At 44.4% G+C, this 24235-nt stretch overlaps 1 protein-coding gene across 1 annotated transcript in view; it reads left to right on the forward strand.

Moving 5' to 3' along the window:
• The first annotated feature begins 285 nt into the window (after positions 1-285).
• The window catches only part of CPS1 (carbamoyl-phosphate synthase 1), a 109892-nt gene continuing 85942 nt past the window's right edge, over positions 286-24235 (forward strand). Inside the window, exons 1-6 of the mRNA XM_071562119.1 lie at positions 286-408; positions 9912-10021; positions 16876-17020; positions 17949-18038; positions 18445-18501; positions 21562-21654. Coding sequence (XP_071418220.1) covers positions 286-408; positions 9912-10021; positions 16876-17020; positions 17949-18038; positions 18445-18501; positions 21562-21654 — 618 coding nt within the window. The remainder of the gene's footprint in view (positions 409-9911; positions 10022-16875; positions 17021-17948; positions 18039-18444; positions 18502-21561; positions 21655-24235) is intronic.

Genomic DNA, 24235 nt, shown 5'->3' on the forward strand with positions numbered 1-24235 from the left:
CAGAGACCTGCCTGAGTGAGGTGTTGCAAGGGTGCCTAGGCAAGCACTGCTCTGAAGAGAGGTGGGCGGAGGTGGGGCTGCACCTGGGACTTTTAACAGCAGAATAAATGGGAAGATGTAGGGCAGTGCTGTACAGTCAGGCCAGCACACCTGTGCCTCTGTTATCTTTCCCTGTGATCTGCAAGAATATATTGCCAGCATCAGATCTTGAAGAAATACATACAAGCAAATTTTTGTTTTCTCTTGTGTTCTTCAAACTTCAGTTACCAACCAGCAGCTTTCAAGATGGCAAGAATTTCGACAGCTTGCAAAGTGATGAAGACTCTGAAAGGCAAACTGAAGTTTTGCAACGTGTCTGCTGATCACTGGAGTTTTCCAAGGACAGGTCCCAGGCTGCTGAGCATCAAGGTAACAGTGCCTGAACTACTGTGGTTTAACAGATGTGTTTGGCATGCAGAGATAGCTTGCTGCAGATAACAGGGCTTACCTGTCATGATGCATGAACCAGAGGAGATTTGTCTGAACTCTAAGCCAGGGGGTTGCTTGGCTAAATGGTTTTACTAGCTAAGCACACACAGTTTTTGTGTAGTCTGGAATGGAAATTATAGAGTAGATTGCCCCAAAAGGTGGAATTTCAGGGTTTCAGTCAGTTATTATCTGTTATTGTTTTAGAACCATCCCACCCTTCTATTTGATACCTAACAGAGTGGATCTTTCAGTCCGTATGAGCATAAATCGGTTGGATATTTAAAATCATGCATCCCTTGAATCATGTGCCTAATCCTATTGAATCCATACAGAATCTGTTCTCAGTGTATTGGAAACCATGATGGCTCTGAGATTAATTGAAGAAGTAGACATCTCTTTGTGAATGCATCAGGGTGCCAGTTCTTGATTTACTGAGGCTGAGACCCCTCAGTTTACTTCCCCAATTTTCTTCTGCACTTTGTTACAGGAATTGCATTTGGCCAGTTTTGCTGATGTAACCTGGATGGGTGTGGCAGAGTATAGGGGTGAAATGGGACTCTCTGTATGAGCTCTGTAGCACTGGCAGTGTTCTATCGGCATGAACTTTGCATTGAAAAGGCACTTTTGCACTTGTATCCTGTTGAATGAACAGTGTAATAGAATTAGCAACTGGAGGAGTGGTGTTTCAGAGGGTGGTAGGAAGGAACATTTAGAGACTTGGGCTGCAGGTGCTGCTTACCTGGCAGGGTTTAGAGGGCTGATCAGTATAATTTCTGTCTGCTGAGGACTAGGGTTTTGCACACCTGTCCCACTCATTTTTCAGGAGTTCTTGGAACTCCAGGCAACAGACCTGACAGAACAAGGGGGAATGGATTCAAACTAACAGAGAGCAGGAACACATTCTTTACTGTGAAGGTAAAGAGGCACAGGGTGCCCAGAGAAGTTGTGGATGCTCCATCCCTGGAAGCATTAAAGGCCAGGGTGGATGGAGCTCTGAGCATCCTGTGATGACAACAGAAGTCCTGCTTGTGGACTATAAAGCCATCATGGTTGTCATTTTCCACAGCTGCACCATTTGAAGTGGAAGTAGTGCTCTGACATGAGTATGAAGTTCCTTGGTTGTTCCGCAGGCTGGGGAAACTATCTTGGTTTGACAGTGACCACACATTACAACTGTCAGAGCCCTCAGTTGGGGCACTGCTGTCTTCTCATAACTTTCAGGGCAGGCACCTGTATGCCAGCTTCTTTTGTTCCATTTTGAAATCTCACCACTGGGCTATAAAGTGTCTCTTGGTGTGACAAAACAAATCATGACAGTTTGAACAATCTCTTCTCTGTGGGTTTTGCTTCAGATTGAAACGGGATAGGAGAAAATGGAGACAATTCCACTGCCAGTATTTCTGGATGAGTGGAACCTGTGAATGCTGTTGACAAGTGTCACAGTGTCTGGGGGACAGTAGCCCAAGATTCATACTTGGCTTCCTGGTTTATGACTGGGATGGCCTGTAGCATCAGTTTGCTCATACTGTGCATTGTGGAACAATAGTCCATGTGTGTACACTCAAGTTCACCAGAGTTTTAGAAACTCTTGGGCCAATGAAGCAGGGCTGAAGAGTTCTGCTGGGATGCCAGCCTTGCTTGTCTCTGTTGTCTCTGATACCTCTCTTGCTTTTTGGAGCTGGTTCAGTTATTTCTGCTGCATTCTGTAGGGCATGGCAATTGAGCATTTTGATTCATGGAAAAGTGATTCAAAGACACTTCAATCTGTGGTTATCAGTCTGCTGCAGGAAAAGGCATCTTCCACTGGTAAAGCCTTGTAGCCCATGATTAGGATTGTTGGTCCAGCTTTTGATGATGAGACACCCTCTTTCTTTACGTATCCTGGGTTAGTTCTGGTAGTCACCAGTAGGGTAGATCTGACGTATTCTTATAGTCATGGATTAGCATTTGAAGTTTGGATTTAAAATCCTGAATGACAGATTGATGGTGTAAGGTACATGTTTTGTCACTCATTGAGGAACTAAACAGTAACAGATCTACAAAGTCATATCTCATAACACTGAGGCATCCAGTTAAGAAGTTTCATGCACATGCCTACTCTGATGGAGTTACAGTAGTATCTACCTGTCTCTGCTTGTAAAGCTAAAAGGTGATCACTTAAAGCCAACACCACCAGTGCTGAAGGCAGGGAGAATTGCTAAGAGAGAAATGACAGGTGAAACCCTTGGGAACTATTTTAACCTCAGTCCCAGCAATTGCAAATACACTCAAGGTGGGTTAAAGTTAATTGGACTCTCTTTCAAGGTGTATGACAGGATCTCTTGCAGGGCAACCAAGATCTACTGTGTATCTGAAGTGCTGGGTCTGCTGGAGCATTTGTACCTGCACTGTGACTACCTGACTCACCAGGTGCAGTGCCAACCAGCCCCAGATGTCTCTTTTCTAACAGTTATTATATGACAGCTTCTGCCCTGGCATTGACAGTGGGCAAACTTGTTTCCTTTTTAGACTTAATTATTTGAGTTCCATACCTGAAGGAGTTTGTGCTATCCGAATGGATGGAGAGTAAGAAGGTTGAGACCTGGTGTGGTTTAGGAACTTGTGGCTCTCGGAATACAAAAACTTGTCTGGGGCATTTGCTTAAAGACAGTGACAGGCTTACACACCACTTTTCCTTGGCACATACAGAAGCAGAAGAGAGTCTGTAATATACATATGCAAGGAGTAAAGCACCAGGCCTGAAGAAAAAATAAGTAATTTTGAAAGATTTTCATAGTTTTGCATAAGAGTGTGGGAGTTAAGTGTCTGTATTCTGTGCAGGTAAATTCAGCCTATGTGGGGAAACACCACTGTAGGTGAGTGCTCTGAGATGTAGGGATTCACCAGTCCATATTTCCCTATTCCATCCAATCCTTCAGTTCTAAAGAAGAGATGGAATATCTACAAGTGAAAGAGGGGCACAGAGAGCAGACCAGGGGCACCTTGGGACTCTTGTCGGGATGTTTAGCATCACTTGTTTGGGGGTAATCAAGCTTCTTTGTAATTCAGGAATGGGCAGAGACTGTGGTTTGAAGCTGTTATCATTTAACACACTTCTGAGGCCAATGTAGTTAAATGGGGATGTAGAGAGTAGTATAAGCAATAAATAGCTGGCTTGTAACAGTATAGCTGACTCAGTAAAGAGAGGATTGGGAGAGCTATAAAAACACCAGCAATGAGCTAAAAATACAGTTAGAAATGACAGGGAGAGGAGGAAATTTTTTTGAACAGTGGTTTAAGAAACTGTATCAGATTACTATGAAAGAACTTTTCAAATGTATTTGAGGCAGGTGGAAAGTAACTGGGAAAATGACTGAGGGATGTGGAGAGTTGGGTAAGGAAGTGAAAGTTGAGTCATAAGCTACTCCACTACTCTCCCCTTGGAGGTGAAAATTAAGGGGAGGTAAAATGGGGCCTGTTCCCATAGAGATGGGCCAACTTAGTGAACTCCTACTGTGGGGGAGAGAAGGGATGCTCGTTTTCTTGGGTGCTCAGTGACTTGTGCAAGGTGCCTCATCTGTCTTCGTTCCCCCTCCTCCTTTGGTTTTTGCAATGAACAAATATTTATGGCATTATTGTGAACAGCCTTAAGGAGAGTTCAGGTTGTAGAAGCTGTGACTTTTCTACCATGTGTACATACCTGTGTTGAATTTCTGTCTTTCCTTTGTGTTTGGCTTGGATGGTAAAGGAACTAATCCAGAGTTTCTCCCTCAAGGCAGCCTAAGTGTGAATCTTTTTTGGTCTATCCCAAGACACCAACCTTGATTCATTCTCTATTCTTGCCCTTTCTTCTTCTCTTAATGTTAGGCAGAAGAAAATGTGCCATAATAAAAATGTATACATACACACAGACACATATATACATATATATACACACCCACATGCACACACGTACATAGATATAGATATATATAAAGAGTTGGCAAAGGAATTCTTGACTGTTAGTGATATCCAGATAGATTTCCAGCCTGTGGTGTCAAAGTACTTGCAAGAAAGCTATTTCTTTGTTGCTGGTTATTTTTTCTGGAGAGAATGGATGTAGCACAGTCCTGGCACCAGCTTTTTATTGTAGAAGAAATCTGGTGGCTTTTGGCTTCTCCTGTGCTTCTGATATGTCAGCAGTTCCATAGCTAGCCAGATGTATGAGCCAAGAAACATGAGGCAGAGACTGTTGCTGCATGGAAACATGATCTGTCTATTGTTATCTTTTGACTTGAGGGAAATAAAGTGGCCTGCTCTTGAACCTGAGTCTCAGCTGTGTCTCTGCCATATGTCAGTGCTCATACTGGCTTCAGTACTTGGCACACTTGTAGTCCTCCTGCAGTTCAAGGTTCAGCTTCACCTTGCCAAGATAAACTGAGAGATTTCTTTGGAGGAGAAAAAGTGGACATACTTGACTGGTTACTCTCTGACGTAAGAAGGAAAATAGAACTGTTCACTTTACAGTACAGTAGTTTATAGAAGACACACATTGAAAAGCAAATTGAACTGCAGATATTTTGAGATTTTCCAGCTCTTTATCTTCCAGTTTGTAGATGGGAAGTGCTACTACAGCAGGGAACTAACTGGAACTAATTTAATTTGTTTTTTTCCTTTCTTATTATGTTTGGTTTTTTTCTTAACTCTGCAATCCTTTGTTTACTTCATATGTGAAGTGTTCAATGAAGTGGGACCTGAACTAGTTAACTCTTCATGTTGCTTTGACAAAATACACAAAATCTAGCAACATCACAGCAAAAGCATGGCTCTTTCTGTTAGCCATCTCCATCCTCAAGTCTCTTGAAAAATCCTGCAGTCTCTCTAGAGCATAGGGCACTCTGCTAAATGTGAAACTGCTGATAGGCAGGGAAAGAGAAATCAGATTGCAAACAGCATGTCTTACATTGGGGATGTGTGGAAGAAACATTTAGATTACAACAGAGATTTATCTGAGACTGCATGGGGATGCTTCTGAGAAGGAGGGGGACAAAGGGATCTTTGGACTGTGGCAGGGTTTTGTTGATAAAGCAGGCAGGAGAAAAGAATCCAGAGTAGTTGTGAGAAATCACAAGGATTTGTCTGCATGTTCCTGCACAAAAAAAAAAGCATTTTCAGCCCTGAACCTCTTGAGACCTGCAAGCCTCAGAGAGGGGAAGGGACCCAGCCTGGGCAGACAGCTCTGCTGTCTGCTGGCTTTTCAGTTTGAGCCTTCTATTGGCAATGAGAGGGGGAAGCTTTTACACTGTGTGGAGGGGAAGGGCACAGCAGTGACAAAGCACTGCCCACATGATGTGCCCAGGGAATGGTCAAGGCCAAGCTGTTATCTGAGAGTCCAGTGATATGCTATGCAGTTCTGTGATCGCCCTGCCCTCTGTTTGTTTAACTCATGTTCAGTCACAAGGGGTCTGAGTTTGTTGATAGCTCATGTGATTTTCTTAAATGAAACATGAGAATCACAGAATCAGCTAGATTGGAAAAGACCTCAGAGATCATCCAGTCTAATCTTTGATCTAATGCCACCTTGCCTACTAGACCATGGTACTAAGTGCCACATCCAGTCTCTTCTTAAATACCTCCAGGACAGTGAATCCACCACCTCCCTGGGCAGCTCATTCCAGTGTCTGATCATCTCTCTGTAAAGAATTTCATCCTAATGTCTATCTTAAACCTCCCCTGTCACAGCTTAAGACTGTGCCCTCCTGTCCTACTGCTGGTTGTCTGGGAGAAGAGACCGATCCCCACCTGGCTACAACCTCCTTTCAGGTAGTTGTAGAGAGTGATGAGGTCTCCCCTGAGCCTCCTCTTCTCCAGACCAAAGAACCCCAGTTCCCTCAGCCTTTCCTCATAGGACTTGTGCTCAAGTCCCTTCACAAGCCTAGTTGCTCTTCTCTGGACCTGCTTCAGCACCTCAATATCTTTCCTGAACTGAGGGTCCAGAACTGAACACAATACTCAAGGTGTGGCTTCATCAGCACCGTGTACGGGGGAAGGATCGCTTCCACAGTCCTGCTGGCCACACTGTTCTTGATCCAGACCAGGATGCCATTGGCCTTCTTGGCCACACTGCTCATTCATGTTCAGCCTCCTGTCAATGCAAGGCTCCAGGTCCCTCTGCCTGGCTGCTCTCCCGCCACTCTGTGCCCAGCCTGTAGCGCTGCAGGGGGTTATTGTGGCCAAAGTGCAGGACCCGGCACTTGATCTTGTTCCACGTTATACTGTTGTAATCAGCTCATCTGTCCAGCCTGTCCAGGTCCCTCTGCAGAGTGTTTCTGCCTTCCAGTAAGTCAACACTCCCTCCCAACTTGGTGTCATCAGCAAATTTGCTAATGGTAGACTCAATCCCCTTATCTAAGTCATCAGTACAGATTTTAAACAAAACTGGGCCCAACACTGATCCTGGGGGGTTGCCACTAGTGATGGACCACCATTGGATGCAGCACTGTTCACCAGCATCCTCTGAGCCCAGCCAGCCAGCCAGCCAGCTCTTAACCCAGCACAGAGTGCACCTGTCCAAGCTGTGGGCTACCAGCTTTTCCAGGAAGATGAGAGACATGTCAAAGGCTTTGCTGAAGTCCAGATAATGGTTAACATCTGCACTGGAAATGGAAACAAGAATAATTGCTTCCAGAATGTTCAACAAACCAGCCACTTAATTAATACTTTAATTAATAAATCAAGGAAGGGAGGGAAACATTTGAACATCTGTCCTCTGCTAGACATGAACATGCAGGCAGGTTATGGCTCAGAGATGTTTATTCTGCATTACTTGAATATGGTATGGGGACTTTAATAATACAGTGGGGGCTTCTGTTCAACAGACATGTTTTCTGTGTTGTCTGGTGCATGGAAGGACAGGTGGGCTGTGGTGGGAGGAAGGCCATGCAGATTTCTGTCAAATACTTTATTGAGGGTGAGGCTGTAAAGCTCAGACTGTTTGCTTTGTGGTTTAGCCCTCAGTAGTTAAATGGATCTTAAAGACTTTTCTGGTAATTCCATCATTGTGGACTTTGCTTCCTAAAGGATTCTGCCTGGCAGTGGTGGCAGTTAGGACTGCAATTCAGGAGATTGCCCCAACATGTTCCAAGTGATGAGACTTGCTTGAAGTGGAGTAGGGATTCAAATCTATGGCCTGCTGGGGGATGGAATCCAACCCCTGACACCAAGGCTGGGAGAAACTGGTTCTGGCAGTCAGTGTCCCATGTGGACAGTGTGGGTTGGGTTTTTTTAGGCACCAGATCAGTAATTGTTGGGTTAGAACCACCTTGAAGGGGGTATATGTGTCTGTGTGTATGTCATGTGTGCATGTGTGTGGAGGGGGAACGGATGGATCGTACCTCACGGAGGTGAGGTGGCTCGTATCTCTCATAGCAGGCCCCTGGAGCCCACCTTAGGAAGCCCTGGAGCAGAAGTCAATCAAAAGCAGCTGGGCAAAACTTCAATACATCACACCTCCTGGAGCTCCTAGCCCAGGCTTGGATTGGCAGGGATAGTGAGAACACTGCACCTCACCCTGGCCTGGAACCCCAGAGTGGCCAGTGGCTCAGAGGTCCTGCCTGGGGGTTGAGGCTACAGGGACCAGAGCCTATAAATCCAAAGTCTGAGCCCATTGCATTGTGGCTTTGGGAATGGGGTGTTAACAATTCTCAGCAGGCTTCTAAGAGGGCAGAGGTCCTGTCCAAAGCCCAGTCAGAGGCCCACAGGCCATCTCTGTGCTTTGCCATGCTTTACGTGTGTGGCAGCTTTCTGTAGTGAGAGGTGCAGTGAGATTAGGGAGCTGACCAACCTATCACTTTAGTTTGGTCTAAACCTGGGGGATTCAGCTGCAAAAGTGCTGTTTATACCTGGGAAGGGAGGGGATTTTGGTGGTGTTGACTAAACCATCCAGTGGCATGGGACAGTTTATAAAATGATGGGTAAACCTTTGGAGAATGACTGGATGTTTGACATTAATGAAGAAAAAATGGCAAAGCTTAAAGCATTCCAGATGCACAGAGTTCAAGTGCTTGGCAGTGCAGTTTGATTTTAAGTGCATTTTGCAGTACATTAATAATTGATCTGTGTGGTATTTGTAACTGCAGAGGGGCTCTAAATGAACGTTTCTCATGATGGTTACAAAATGTTGAACAGTGGGAATGAAATTTCTCCTTGCTGTGATTGTTCATGTAGTTTACAGCTGATGGAAAGTAGCTGTCCTGCTCCTTTCTGCAGCAAATAGATCTTGATTTTTCCTTTAAATGTCCCAGTAAGAGGAATTGTTCTGTAAAAAAAGCCAATAGGAAGCTAAATCACGGTGACAGATGCTCCCTGTGGACACTCTTGGGACATCGTCTGTGGTGCAGACCATGAGGGCTTTAGCACTGGTGGTCACTCTGCTGAAGCTGTGTGCCCAGGAGGCAGCTATGCCTTCCATAAGTGGAAGTTTCTCAGGGCCCTAAAGGGTCATCATCCAAATTCCTTCAAGCCCTAAAATTTGTTGGCAGATCTGTTTTCAGCTTTGCTTATTCTTTCTCTCTCTGAGGGAATCTCCCTACTCATTCTTTCATTTCTGCCGTGCATGTAGTCATTTTTATTAGAAGCTACAGTTCTGTGATGGTTTCTCATCCAATGCCTAGACAGGCTTACTTTCAAAATGAGGCCAAAGAGGATGTGTTTAGTCTGGTATGTGCAAAGATCCAGCTGTGACACTGAATCCCTTAAGGACTTTTATAAAATTACCTCTGTGTCCCATTTCCCTTGGCTGTAAAATATTGAAGAAGCCTGTAAGAGATCCCACAGTTAGTGCAGGACTCAGTTCTGCTAAATACTCTGGCAGAGGCATGATTTCCTGTAGACTGCTTGTTTAATAATTACCTCTTCCAGGACAATTTATGCCTCTCCCTGAGGTAACTGAGACCGTGAGTGTCCAGCTGATCTATGAGTTGTTCTGGTTTTGTATCTGTCACCAACTATGTATACCCTTACTTTTAGCAGCTTAGCTGTACAGTGCAGTGGAAGTTACAACAGCTATCAAAGGTCAGAGCTCAGAGCTGGATGTGAGCCAGGAGACTCAGCAGCAAGTCTTAAGCAAACAGTGAGAAGGGAGTCACAGGGTTATGATGTTGGTTAATTGCAAGATATAAGAAACTAACAAAGTGATGTGGAAGAAATGAACAGTGATGTGGAAGTGTAATCACACAGGAATAGCAGCATGTGCTCTGCTTGCAGTGAGGTTTGCCAGCTCATTAGGAGCATAATGACTCCTAAGTGTTAAAAAGAAAATTTCCATTGTAAGTCTGGTAAAAGAGATGGTATCTTGGCAACTGGTAATGGGAGAGGGGTGGGAATACTTAGTGTGAAGCATGAAAGGCAGGTGTCCCAGGTGGTACCTGTATAAACATCAAGCTTTTTCTTCCTGTATTTGAGTCTCTTCGTGTGCCTTTCTGTAGGTGCAGACAGCAAACCTGGTGCTGGAAGATGGGACAAAGATGAAGGGCTATTCCTTTGGCTATCCATCCTCCACAGCAGGGGAAGTTGTATTCAACACTGGTCTCTCCGGGTAAGGCAACAGCAGATGAGATACAGGCATCAGTGCTTCTCTGGAAGCTTGTTAAAGTGTCAAAGCTGCATTTTTCAAACTTGTGGGGTCCTCATCCAAGCAGGTACTTTTATATATAATGCTACATTGTAGTCCAGGGATACAGAGACACACATAGTTAATGAAGAAGCTTCAGACAGTTCTCCTGGGTGATAGTATATATGGTGATAAGGACATTTAAAGACTGATCCAATTATGACAGTGAGGTATAGAGAAATGTGATCACTTCTCCCTGAAATGCAGCTATTGCAGAGTCAGAGGAGAGGACCTGTCTGTTCTCTCTCCAGTGCCCAGATCAAATATAGAAGTCTGAAGCATCTGCAGCCTTCTCGGTAATGGAACTTAGCCTCCAGTTTTTAAATCCCAAGGTTCCCATGTTGGTCCCCTGTTATGACCCATCCCTTATGACATTTGTTGGCTCATACTACAGATAAGGATACATTGAACTTTGTGCCCTTTCCAGCTAAAGGGTAGGACCAGTTAATTTCCTCATAGCAGCCTTCACAGTGCTATGCTTTGCATTGGTAGGTAGAATCATAGAATCACAGAATCAGTTGGGTTGGAAGAGACCTCCGAGATCATCAAGTCCAACCCTTAATCCAACACCACTTTGATTACTAGATCATGGCACTCAGTGCCATGTCCAGTCTTGCCTTAAAAACCTCCAGGGTTGGAGAATCCACCACCTCCCTGGGAAGGCCATTCCAATGCCTGACCACTCTCTCTGTAAAGAACTTCTTTCTCATATCCAACCTAAACCTCCCCTGGCAGAGCTTAAGACTGTGCCCTCTTGTCCTACTGTTGGTTGCCTGAGAGAAGAGACCAATCCCCACCTGGCTACAACATCCTTTCAGGTTGTTGTAGAGAGGGATAAGGTCTCCCCTGAGCCTCCTCTTCTCCAGGCTAAATAACCCCAGCTCCCTCAGCCTTTCCTCATAGGACTTGTGCTCAAGCCCCTTTACCAGCCTCATTGCTTTTGTCTGGACCCGCTCCAGTACCTCAATATCTTTCCTGAACTGAGGGGCCCAGAACTGAACACAACACTCAAGGTGTGGCTTCATCAGCACTGTGTACGGGGGAAGGATCACTTCCCTTGTCCTGCTGGCCACACTGTTCTTGATCCAGACCAGGATGCCATTGGCCTTCTTGGCCACCTGGGCACATTGCTGGCTCATGTTCAGCCTGTCAATGCAAACCTCCAGGTCCCTCTGCCTGGCTGCTCTCCAGCCACTCTGTGCCCAGCCTGTAGCGCTGCAGGGGGTTATTGTGGCCAAAGTGCAGGACCCAGCACTTGGCCTTGTTGAACTTCATCCCGTTGGAATTGGCCTGTCTCTTCAGACTGTCCAGGTCCCTCTGCAGAGCATTTCTGCCTTCCAGTAGGTTGACACTCCCTCCCAACTTGGTGTCATCTGCAAATTTGCAAATTATGGACTCAATCCTCTCATCTAAATGATCAATAGAGATGTTAAATAAAGGTGGGTCCAGCACTGATCCCTGGGGACACCACTGGTGACCGGCTACCAGCTGGACACAGCCCTGTTCACCAACTCTCTCTGGGCCTGGCCATCCAGCCAGCTCTTAACCCAGCACAGAGTGCCCCTGTCCGAGCCACGGGCTACCAGCTTTTCCAGCCGTATCCTGTGGGAGACAGTGTCAAAGGCTCTGCTGAGGTCCAGATAGACACACCCACAGCCTTTCCTTCATCCACCAGGTGCATCACCTGATCATAAAAGGAGATCAGGTTGGCCAGACAGAACCTGCCCCTCCTAAACCCCTGCTGGCTGGGTCTAATCCCTTGTCCACCCTGAAGGTGCTGTGTGATTGCACTCAGGATGATCTGCTCCATAACCCTGCCAGGCACCGAGGTCAGGCTGACAGGTCTGTAGTTGCCCAGGTCCTCCTTGCAGCCCTTTCTGTGGATTGGGGTGACATTTGCCAATTTCCAATCATCTGGGACCTCCCCAGAGAGCCAGGACTGTTGGTAGATGATGGAGAGTGGCTTGTTAAGCTCTTCTGCCAGGTGTCTCATCACCCTGGGATGGATCCTATCTGGTCACATAGACTTCCGAGGATCCAAGTGTTTTAGTAAATCACTAACTGTATCCTCCTGGAATTTAGGGAGTTATTCAGCTTCCTGTCATTGTCTATCAGCTCCAGAGGCCAGTTGTCCTGAGGGCCACCTGTCTTGCTGGTGAAAACTGAGGCAAAGTAGGTATTAAGTACCTCAGCCTTCTCCTCGTCTTGATTAAATATGTTCCCCCTCGAGTCCAGCAAAGAATGGAGGTTTTCCTTGCCCCTCCTTTTGTTATTGATGTATTTATAGAAGTGCTTTTTGTTGTCCCTAACAATTGTTTTTAAGTTGCACTTTTGTCTCTCTAATTTTCTTCCTACAAGACCTAAGTCCCTAAACTCTTCATGAGTAACTAGAAAGGTGTTGATTATACACCAGTGTTTTGGCTACTGCTGAGCAGTGCTGGCAAAGCACCAGTACTGTCTCTTAACATTCCCTCCGCCCTTCCTCCCCCTCCAGCTGAGGGCAAGATCCTAGGACGGGACACAACCAGGCCAGACCCAAACTAACCAAAGCAATATTCCATACCATATGAAGTCAGCTCAGATATAAAAGCTAAAGAAAGGAGGATGAAGGGGGAGCATTAATTGTTTACAATGTTTGCCTGCTTAGGAACTGCTCTGCTTGCTGAAGCCCTGCATTATGGGAAGTGGATGAACATTGCTTGCTAATGGGAAATAGAGAATAAACCTTGTTATTTTCCTCTTTGCATGTACACACACAAACTTTTGCTTTCGCTTTAGTGAACTGCCTTATCTCAACCTATGAGTCACTTTCCATCTTATTCTCTCTCCTTTGTCTGGCTGGAAAGGGGAGTGATAGAGAGGCTTGGTGGGCACCTGCCATCCAGCCAAGGTCAACTCACTACACCTAGCATGGTTCTCTGTCCTCTTGAGTGGTACAAGCCAGTGGCTGATTTAGGATGGCAGCCAAAAGTTGCCAGTGCTTTTTTTTTGAACTTCTTGAACAGAAGAAATCTGCCCAAAGGAATGAAGTTTTTGGTAAGGACAGAGACATGTCCATAAGGAGGTCAGACAGCTCTAAAGTTGTTGGTGCTTGAGTTTTTTTCTGCAGTCATTCAGAGCTGTCCTTGCTCAGCTGCCTTGTGTTCTCCAAGTTCTTTATTTTGGAGAAAGTAATACTCACAGGATTAGTTTTTAAATTATCTCCTTGATGAGAATGTTAAATTGCTGCAGAGGGGAATCTGTTTGCAAAGTTTTGCACTAGGAGGCAATTATTTAAATGTTTGGACAGTGTTAATTACTGGCTGTGTTAATATACCTCCCAATGAGCCACTGTTTAATATAGATCATAATGATGGAGGGCAATAGAGTTCCCTCCTTAGTGATAGACTATGGGCAATAAACCTCAATCACAACACAAAAGTCAAGGAGGACCTGATGAATTAATTTCTCCTCCACATGCTACTGTGGCAGCAGAAGCTGTGTTTGTTTTCTAGTGATTTGGTGAGGATGCCTGTGAAAGTGAGATCTCTTCTGTGCTGGGAAGCATATGAGCATGGAGGGAAAATTCAAAATGTATTGTTGTATCTTCAGAGTCATTTCCAGAACGTGACCTTGATTGATTCTGAGAAAAGGAAGATAAAGAGTTAGCAGCATTGTTGCAGAACATAAAAGGGGTAGATTTGTTACCAGGGGCTGATGTCCATTGAAAGAAACACTGTAGCTCTGCCTCAGGCTCCTGAGCACAGAGATTGAGACCTGTGTGTGCAGAGGAACACAGCGGCCTCTTCTCGCTGACACAGGAAGAAGTTAAATGCCTGTGTGAAGGAGGGCTGGGGCATTTTCCAGCCTGCCTGGGCACAGCAGTTTGTCAGGATAGGGAGCAAATGGTTAGTGCAGGGGTGACTTGGGCATGGCTGTTCAGCCTCAGACAACTGCTTCCTGTAAAGTGGATGTTTCCAGGTGCTGAGTGGGATCAGCATGGACTCTCCTGGGGTGATTAATACGTTGCTCTGTCATAGACCTGGAAGGCAAAGCACTTTACATGTGTACAGTTCTCAGGCTTGAAGTAGCTAAACTTGACTGAATTGTGGTCATAATACTCTGGAATAGAGGGCAGGAAACACTCTTTTGGGGTTGAAAAGTTGAATGCTCATTAGAAAAGCATGAGGATGAACGTTTCAGAAACATTTGCTCAAAAAATAAACCTAGTGTTGCAGCCATCTGTTCACTATAGGAACAAAAAGGAAAAGAGGAGATTTCCGATTAAGAACAATTACAACCCATAAAACATTCCCATATTTGAAATGGCTCAGTAAATGCATTTGCCTCCAATAAGTCTCTGTGTGTTTCCTGTGCTATTTTCATGAGGGAATGGATTGATAGGAATTTACTGAAATCAGAAAGGTCTTTGGGCAGGCACAGTAAGGATTAGACCTTGCAGCATCTTTAGCGCTCGTGTTTCCGAGCCATGCCCAGATTCACCGGCTCTCTGTCCTTGTTTGCTGATTGCAAAGGACATGCAAAGGTTAATTACATTAGCTTTTGTCAGTAACAGTCTTCTGGAAGCATGACAAATGGACTTAGAAGGAGAGAGCAATGCCAAGCATGCACATGCCATGTACCCGGTACTTACTACAGTTCTGTGATCACACTACACTTTCTGTGGTTGTTTACCTGCAGCAGGAAGCATAGATTGAAACAGCAGGAGAGGCTTACCTGAAAGTATTTCCTGGCCATTGTTCATTTGACCTGTTATTTTTCACAGCTGACTGATGTACTCTGTTGTCTCTATCTACCAGAAACCATTCTGGGTTTTGTGAAGAGTTTCCCAGTGTCTGACAATTAATCTCCTAGCAGTGAGTCTGGTGTTCCATAAAAATGTCTCCTGTGACTTGCTGATATGTGGTAGATGGCAGGAGTTGCCAATTATGTATTGTTCAAGCAATCATGACAATAATAAATTATATTTTGTATAGGGCATATTCATCCTGAAGTGCCTTTATGCATTTGGCTCGCTATTTTTGTTGAAAACTTCATCTATTGCTAAATTACAGCTGCTTTCTGATTGAAAGACAGCAACTGTTTAATGGATTGCTGCAAAGTATGGAACAGCACAAGAGAGAAAGTGAAGGTCTGTGTATTAATTTGAAGCTGAAAATAGAAGCATGTAGACCACATTTACACAGTCCCTGTATTTGGAGTTGAAAGAGAGACTGAATCTTCTAGATCCAGGGCTGACACTTTGCAGAAGCCTAGGTTTGGTCCTCTGCTGAAGCAAAATATTCCAATGTGCTTTTAGACCTGTCCTTCCTGAGGAGGACATTCAGGCAAGGGCTTGAAGAAATTGCTTCTCCTTGGAGTTCTACCTGGGCTAAAGACAGGATATCCTCTGGGGCTTTGTTACCAGGGTGGAATGTTGAATCCCAGAGCATTGTCTTCAACTTGCCTTCTTTGGGGATACACAAACCACCTTCTAAGCACTTAAGAGTCTTGTCATAGGAAATATATGATGTCCTGTGGGTGGGAAACTGGAGACTGCCTATAAGAGAGGCCAGGCCTCTGCTGGGACAAACGACAGAAGTGGGATTTTGTTGACAAAGCAGGCAGGAGAAAAGAATCCAGAGTAGTTGTGAGAAATCACAAGGATTTGTCTGCATGTTCTTGCACAAAAAAAAAAAAGCAGTTAAAGCCCTGAACCTCTTGAGACCTGCAAGCCTCAGAGAGTGCCACATCCAGTCTCTTCTTAAATACCTCCAGGACAGTGAATCCACCACCTCCCTGGGCAGCTCATTCCAGTGTCTGATCATCTCTCTGTAAAGAATTTCATCCTAATGTCTATCTTAAACCTCCCCTGTCACAGCTTAAGCCCATGCCCTCTTGTCCTACTGCTGGTTGTCTGGGAGAAGAGACCGATCCCCACCTGGCTACAACCTCCTTTCAGGTAGTTGTAGAGAGTGATGAGGTCTCCCCTGAGCCTCCTCTTCTCCAGACCAAAGAACCCCAGTTCCCTCAGCCTTTCCTCATAGGACTTGTGCTCAAGTCCCTTCACAAGCCTAGTTGCTCTTCTCTGGACCTGCTTCAGCACCTCAATATCTTTCCTGAACTGAGGGTCCAGAACTGAACACAATACTCAAGGTGTGGCTTCATCAGCACTGTGTACGGGGGAAGGATCACTGCCCTTGTCCTGCTGGCCACACTGTTCTTGATCCAGACCAGGATGCCATTGGCCTTCTTGGCCACACTGCTCATTCATGTTCAGCCTCCTGTCAATGCAAGGCTCCAGGTCCCTCTGCCTGGCTGCTCTCCGGCCACTCTGTGTCCCGCCTGTAGCGCTGCAGGCAGTTATTGTGGCCAAAGTGCAGGACCTGGCACTTGATCTTGTTCCACGTTATACTGTTGTAATCAGCTCATCTGTCCAGCCTGTCCAGGTCCCTCTGCAGAGTGTTTCTGCCTTCCAGTAGGTCGACACTCCCTCCCAACTTGGTGTCATCTGCAAGTTTGTTAATGGTAGACTCAATCCCCTCATCCAAATGATCCATAAAGATATTACCCAAACCAAAGCCTTTTCTTCTCCTCAGTGTCAAATGTTTAACCACAGATGAGAAAGCCAAGACATGTTCCACAGATGTGTTTGCTTTATTTCTGAGAACGCTTTCACATGAATACTGTTTCTCTGTTTCTGTCATCAGGAATTCAGACCTGTCTTGTTTTCACTGGCTCTTTTGTTTTCACTTTGACTCCAGACCAATGTACTTTTCTTCTATTGTTTCTTCATCTAGATACACTGAAGCCTTGACAGATCCCAGCTACAAAGGACAGATTCTTACCCTGTCTAATCCCGTAGTTGGGAATTGTGGAGTTCCTGACACAGCTACTTTGGATGAATTTGGCCTCAATAGGTTTCTGGAGTCTGATGGGATCAAGGTAAAAGTGGGAGATGCAGAGTTTATAAAAGAGTGGTGCCAGCAGCCTGACTGTGTGTGTAAGAGTTTACTTACTGGCTCCCTTATTCGAGTTAGAAGGAATCAATGATCTTCAACCTTTCTTTTTCTTCTAGGTATTGTCCTTTGGAGTAATGGTTGCATAAGACTCCGTCTTGGTTTCTGTGCCAGGACTTGTGTCTTCTGAAAGCTCTGTATTTCCTATGAGTGATAGACATGCTACAGTTTTTGTGAACTGCTGTCCTGGATGGCTTTTTTTCCCCAGATTCCTCTCTGCCTCATATATTTATCTGTGTTTGGGCAGGACTGGTAGCCAAAAGAGATCAAACACCAGAAGTTTCAGCATACTGACAGTCTTCTCTCTGTGCCTGTGCTACCACAAGGAAGGGGAGGTGACAGTTGTGTGGAGAAGGAACCAGAATTTACACCGTGGTGCCGGGATGTTGGTTAGGAGCATGGCTATGTCCAGGCACTGATGGCAGTACTGAAAAATGAAACAAACCCATGTAGTTGCAGAACCAGTGAAATGCTTTATCTGTTCTGAGGTGAAATGACTATTTTATACACTATCTAACACCACTGGAAAATGAAGCTGTCTTTTGAAATGAAACATCACTTAAACGTGAAAAGTTTTCTTACACAAAAAATGAATCAAAACATTTTGTCTTAAATTTCCATCTTTTTTTTTCTAACAAGAAGTGTTTTCTCAGTTCTGTACAATTTGCAACTTTGGTTACCTGGAAGCCATGTTTTTCTATGAATTTCTTAAGCACAAAAGCCCAGGTACAATCATGACAGAGTGTGAAGTGTGTCTGTGATAGGATTTATGGTGAATAAATAGTAAAAATGGAAGGTACAAGGCAAATACAAAGTGATCCTCCAATGCAAAATTATGTTTCTTCTATCCACAGGTGTCAGGTTTGTTGGTGCTGGACTACAGCAAAGAGTACAGCCACTGGCAGGCTGCTAGGAGCCTGGGAGAGTGGTTGCAAGAAGAACAGGTAAGCAGTCTAGAGGTAACTACACTATGAGAACTGACCTGTATAGGAACATGAGCTTTTAATTTTGTGCTTTTCAGGGCAAAAACTAGATTTGAACAACTAAGCTATTTATGAGTGGGAGAAGGGATGAGAAGTGAACAACTTGAATTGAGGCAGCCTTCGTAATACCTCTGTTAAGAGCTGGAGCTCCCTAAATAAGGCCAGGCTGCATGGGGCTTTGAGCAACTTGGTCTAGTGGAAGGTGTCCCTGCCCATGGCAGAGTGGTTGAAAGAAGATGACCTTTAAGGCCTCTTCGAATCCAAATCAATCCTTGATCCTGTGACATGTTCTCATGAAAGTGGTCTGGCTGCTCTCTTCCTCTGTCTTAGCTGCTTGTTCTCTGACTTAGCATTGTGTTTTCTTCAGGTGCCTGCTTTGTATGGAATTGATACCAGAATGTTGTCCAAATTAATTCGTAACAAGGTATGATCTGCTTCCCTTGATCCAGTTGCATTAACCTTGCCAGTGCTGGGCCTTTTTTCTAATAGTGCAGTAAGCCTGGGCTGCCTTGACTGCTCAGATCCATCTGCTCTTGCAAAGGCTCTGTCTCTTCTGTAATGCTGGGCAATGTTCTGATCCCAGGGAGCTCCCTCTCCTTGGCTTTGCTCTGGGTTTCCTGTACTACATAAGTGAGCCAGCTGGTGTAAATGAAAGGCCTCTGGTAGTGTCAGGCACAACATGTTAACTGTAAGAGTCAGAGAGAGCAACAACTCTGTGAGATATAAATGGATTTCAGTTTATAGACAGTGCTCCCTTTGGTCAATGGAAATTCTGCTCCTCTGAGACAAAGGAATGCCTACAATAACATAAGCTGGACTCCTAACTTGGGCTGTTTTCTTTGGCTGAATCTTGATAGTATTTTTAATAGTAATTACTTTGGTTTGGTTTCCAAGAACTGGCAATTGAAGGACATGAGCAGGATTATGTTATGAAATGGAGGTTAATGTGAAAGGACACTTCACACTGGCTGAAACAGTAATTGAAGCCAGTCTGAATTAAATGTGCCTTTGAGGCTCTGGGAAGCTGCTCTTTGCTTTAGGTGATCAGTTTGCAGCCTGCAGTCAAACCTCACACCCCCTTTTATTCCACAGAGCAAAACAGGAATGACCCAGCTTGAATAGAACATTTGTAGAACTTAATTCTTGTGGCAAGATTTGGCATTATTCTACTCTTACAGATGGCACACAGATGAATTTAACACAATAAAAAATGGCAATACTTCCTTAAGAAATAATAGATCAATATTCCTTTTATCCAAAGGAAATACACTTTCAATGGTTTTTATGTAATTTAGCAGTGTATGGTAGTAATGCCCATTATACTGTGTTAGTGTACAGCTTTTAAAATAGTGCACAATGACCTTTTCACCCAGTCTGCTCAGGCTGAAAAAAACACTTAGTATTTCACTCCATGTGTGTTTATAAATTGGGGGTAAGAATTGGGCTTCATTATGGTAAATGCAGAAATGAACTTGTTAAACTGAGCTAAAGGTAAATGCAGGGCACCATTTGGCTGAATGATCTGGGAGCAAAGTAAGACCCAGATTCTTGCCAGAGAGCAGGGGCTAATTTAGAGCTTTGTCAAGAGCGTTTATAGGGCTCAGGGCATGGTGGCACTCAGCAATAAGGCTCTCAGGCACCATGGCTTTCAAGTACTACTCCCAAGAATCTGACTTGTCGAAGACAAGGACATTTTCAGCTCTGCTCCACGCGAAGTTTGGAGCAGCTTTGGGTGTAAGGTGCTAATCAAGGAGACATAGGACGCCAGCCACTGTTAAGAGCAAAACTCTCTCCTTAAAACTTACCCTTAGCAGTGGGCGTGGCAATGCAAGATGTAGGCTCTTGAAACAAAGAATTACACTCAATAGCATAAAGTTATTGAGCAGAACATTCCTTTATTACAGCACTAGGAATATGGGAGGTAATCCCACCAAAGATATCTTCCCCAAAACGTAGGTTTTCGGGGTACAAATACATAGTTAGAGTTGAAACTCCCCTCCCCAAGTCCACGTCCGGATTATGTAATAGACCGTTTTTTCGAGTTCCTCTGGCTGTGCTTTCCTGGAGCAAGGCAGCCATCTAGTGCCCTTTCTCTTCAACGATGTGTTTAGTAAGGGGTCTTTTCACCCCAGATGTCTTTGAGAAGTCTTCATCAGGTGTCCGTTGTTTGACCTTTCTTCATGGCATGCATTTGTGCTTGCGTGGTTTAATTTTGATGACTCTAGTGTTGATTTCATAGCTCTAATGAGCTACAATTGTCTTTTGGCTTTATATTTCTTTAACTGCACCATGTTTACCAATTTAAGTCTCTAGGACAGATAGGACACTTGATTTATTTCTCACAGCTGCAAGATTAATCTTTTTCACATTTTTCTTTATCCAAAGCTCAGCTGGTTAAAAAAATAACTATAATATGTTAGCACCAACTATGCTAAACAAGGTTGGATATAAAAAACCCAAATCACCAAATTAGTACAAAAATACAAAATTAGTACAAAATCAAAAGATCATATGATTATATGGGGAAAGGGATAGAATCCATTTTCTGGGGCTGTGTCCTTTTTACAGGGTAGGGTCCCTTTTTCACTCTTTCTTGCCCTAGGAAAATGGCAAGGATACTTCAGGTATGGTAAACCAGGGAAGTATCTCATAGGAGAGTCAATAAACCCAAAGAGCAATCCCAGTGTGGGTGTTAGTGAGATATCCACAGGCTGAGCTAAGTTAACATATTTGATCATGAACCTGGTTTATGACAGAAGTTACCACAAAACAGTGACTTCCTCTGTTTTACTTTCCCCTTCCATCCTTAAAAAGTTCTGTACTGCACACTCTGTCCCCATACGTAGAAAAGGTTAAACCTACATTAATTCCACTTACTCCAGGAGTGAGGCAAAGCCAAAGCATAAATTACTTTTCCACTGAGAACTTTAATGGAACAGTACACTGCTAGTAGAGCAAGAGTGTCCTACCTTCAGCCAGGTGGTAACAGCAGTACAGAGCACAGGTTGCTGGAGGTCATTTTTATTTTTAACAATTTGCTCAGAAAACAGCTGTGCTGACCTGTCTCCTGCACAGATTTGCCTTACACCAGTTCTGCTGCTTTGTAGCTGTCCACATGAGTCCGTTTGTGAGTTTCCGAAACTAAAAAACTTCAAACATCTTAGTGGATTACTCCCAGATCTACACAACAGTTATTTGGGGATCTGACAGCAATTCAATTTCATGTCACTACACAGCTTGCCAGACTGCCTGTTAACAAATTTTACTGCTAATAATGCCTCTCCCCTGACTGAGGGGTTATAAACAGATTTTTGATACCAAGGAAGGCTCATAAACTTGTGAAGATGCTAAAAAGGGTTATAAGCTGCCAAGAAAGTGTGTTTAAACAGCTGTTCTGGTTGCTGTGCCTGTCAGCACCTTGTCCCGCTGTTCACAGCTTCTACTTTGCTCATTCTCTTTTTATTTTTCTGTTGTATTTTCACAGGGCACTGTACTTGGGAAGATTGAATTTGAAGGTCAACCTGTGGAGTTTGCAGACCCAAATAAGCAAAACTTAATTGCAGAAGTTTCAACAAAGGTGAGAAGTTCTTTAGTATCAAGTCTTGTTATAATCTGATAATGACAGAGGAGCAAAGAGAGCTCTCTGTGGATTGCAGAAAGAATTTTAGGTTCAAATATTCCCTGAAACAAGATTAAAACTCAAACAACGTTAAATATTGGTACCAAACCCTGATATTTTTATTTTATTAATTGTAAAAGAGACAAAAAGAAAGCAAAGGAAAAACAGAGAGATGTTGGAAAAAGCCAAGGTTACTTTAAAAGCATAGGACGGTTCTACCACCATGTTCCACCTTTCTGCTGAGATGGAGTGGCGGGGGTGAAGCAGTTTCTGCCTTTCTTTTTCTGTTTTTCTACCACTTGTGATGGCTATCTTCTGGCCCCGTGGGGGTCTGGCAGCTTGTTAGAATGCAGCCTTCTGGAATGCAGCTGCCATGCATGGTCTCTGTTGCTCACGTTTTAGCCGCGTTCCTGTTGGGCACCCGCTGGGCAGTGCAAAGTCACGATTCCGGAGGTTTCGGCTCTCAGGACTAAGGTGGGGTGCAGAAAAAGGGTTTTTCAGAACTCAGGTGTGTAGCATGGCTGATTTCTGAACTCTCCAGGCTGGCAGCACTTCAGGTTGTGACCATAGGCTTCACCGGTGGTGGTGAGGAGAGGTGGCAGTGGGGGGGAAAGGTCCAGTCTCTGAAGGCAGAGAGACTTGCAGATCAGGTGCCTCTCTTCCTCTTCTCTCCTCTTCTGCTTTTGCACAGTTTTTGCTTCACTTTGTATGAGGTTTAAGACCTTTTGCTATGGTTCATTTTGCACAGAGCCTTCAGGTGTCCAAAGAGATAACAAAACCAGACACAATGATAATGACATTTTTTGAAGCATTTTTCTTATTAGTAGTTTTCTACAGAGCTCTACGCTCCAGGTGGTAACTGGTCCCCATTTGCTCTGGAGATCAGCCATTTTTTCTAAACAAACAATGTGGGGATGCTTTCTAAACCATGCACCTTTCTAGACCTTTGACTGACTGTCATCTCAACATCCTCCTTGTAGAATTTCTGTGGCTCCTTACTTGCATTGTTGAAGATAAAAAATTAGCTGTGTTGAGCTAGATGTGCTCTGAACCATACTCTGATCAGAAGATTGTGTGTTAGAGACAGGACTAACAAGCATTGGGGATACAGTTAGACCTGGTATATGGTGGACATAAGAAGAATTAATTAAAAGAATGGTTGCTTTTCTTAAATAAATTTCAGGAAACATTTGGCACAATTTTGTTGGGGTGGTTCCAGAACTTATTTCTAAATTTTAAAAGGAGACCAACTTAGGAAACCCCTGGGTCTAATATGACTGCTGTTAGCTGCTTTTCCCATACATCTGTACAGATCAGCAGTTAGCTGTTAGTTGGACATGCAAGTCTTGTTTGACCACAAGCTGAAAACAAAATTACAAATCATGAGGATATAGCAAAACAGGCCCATACTAAATAAAGTAACTGTTGTACCAATTCAAGGGCTGATATCTTAAACTGTGGCCCCTTTGGAGATTTAACTGGGGATAAAGTATACCCTGGGTATGATGCTGAAATTCGTGGTAAATCCCAGTTGATAAAGAACTGCTCAAAGAGTTTTGCTCTGTTAAGCATCAGGTATTTGTTTTTATTAATGCTGCTGGGAGAGACGGGTTAGCTCTGCATGACTCACTCATCCTCCGGTGCTGCGGTGCTGTGCAAACTTACATATTTTATACACTTCTCTACTACATATGCAAAGGAGTGGGCTAAGGAATGTAATGCATATGCATGGGTAAGTGAGAACTCTCATACAAATGCATAGCTGGGCGTAACTGGGGCAGTGCCTTGGTTTGTGCCTGTGCAGTTCTTTTCTTAGGTGGTAGTCTTGTTTACTTCAGCCTCATGAGTGGTTGTTTCAAGGGTTCTTCCTCGCTTAAACTTTTGACCTGTTCTGCTTGACTCATGCTCTGTTATGTCCTTCTCCTTTGGAAGGTCCCTAGCTTGTTTTATCAGTTCTCCAGCTGCTTTAGCTGAATTCTGATTGGATAGCCTTGAATAATGTCCTGATTCAGCAGGTGGGACCAGTTTATCACTGTGTGGGGGTGATCAAAGCTGTGTATTCTACCCCCTCTAGTCATTTCCCAAGAACAATGGGCCATTTGCAGCAGCTGCCCAGGGCACACCTGACCCCTCAGGTTGTGAGCTGGGTGTGAAAGACACCTGTGAGATAAGAGCTGTGATAACTCCCCTCCAGGGAGTCCTTAGCACCTTCACACCCAGCCTGAGGGGGCATCTGCTAATGGGTCATCAATGGTCCCAAAATACCTCATGGACTCATAGAGTTAGATCACCTATTGTGTGACTCCCTGCCCTGGGGGAGGGACTGGGTGCTCCCACCTGGACCTGGGGGTACACATCTTGGGGTAAGAAGACCTCAGGGGTCACTCGTCAGATCAAGAGGAGGACCAAAACCTCAACAGGAGGAGACCACCACTTTCAACCAGACTGTGACCACCACTCTCCATCAGACTGTAACTGTCAGCTGCACCAACAGGTTTTCCACTTTGGACTTTTACTCTGGACTTGGGGGAACCACACA

This window comes from Pithys albifrons, chromosome 8 (assembly GCF_047495875.1).
Source record: "Pithys albifrons albifrons isolate INPA30051 chromosome 8, PitAlb_v1, whole genome shotgun sequence".
NCBI lineage: Eukaryota > Metazoa > Chordata > Aves > Passeriformes > Thamnophilidae > Pithys > Pithys albifrons.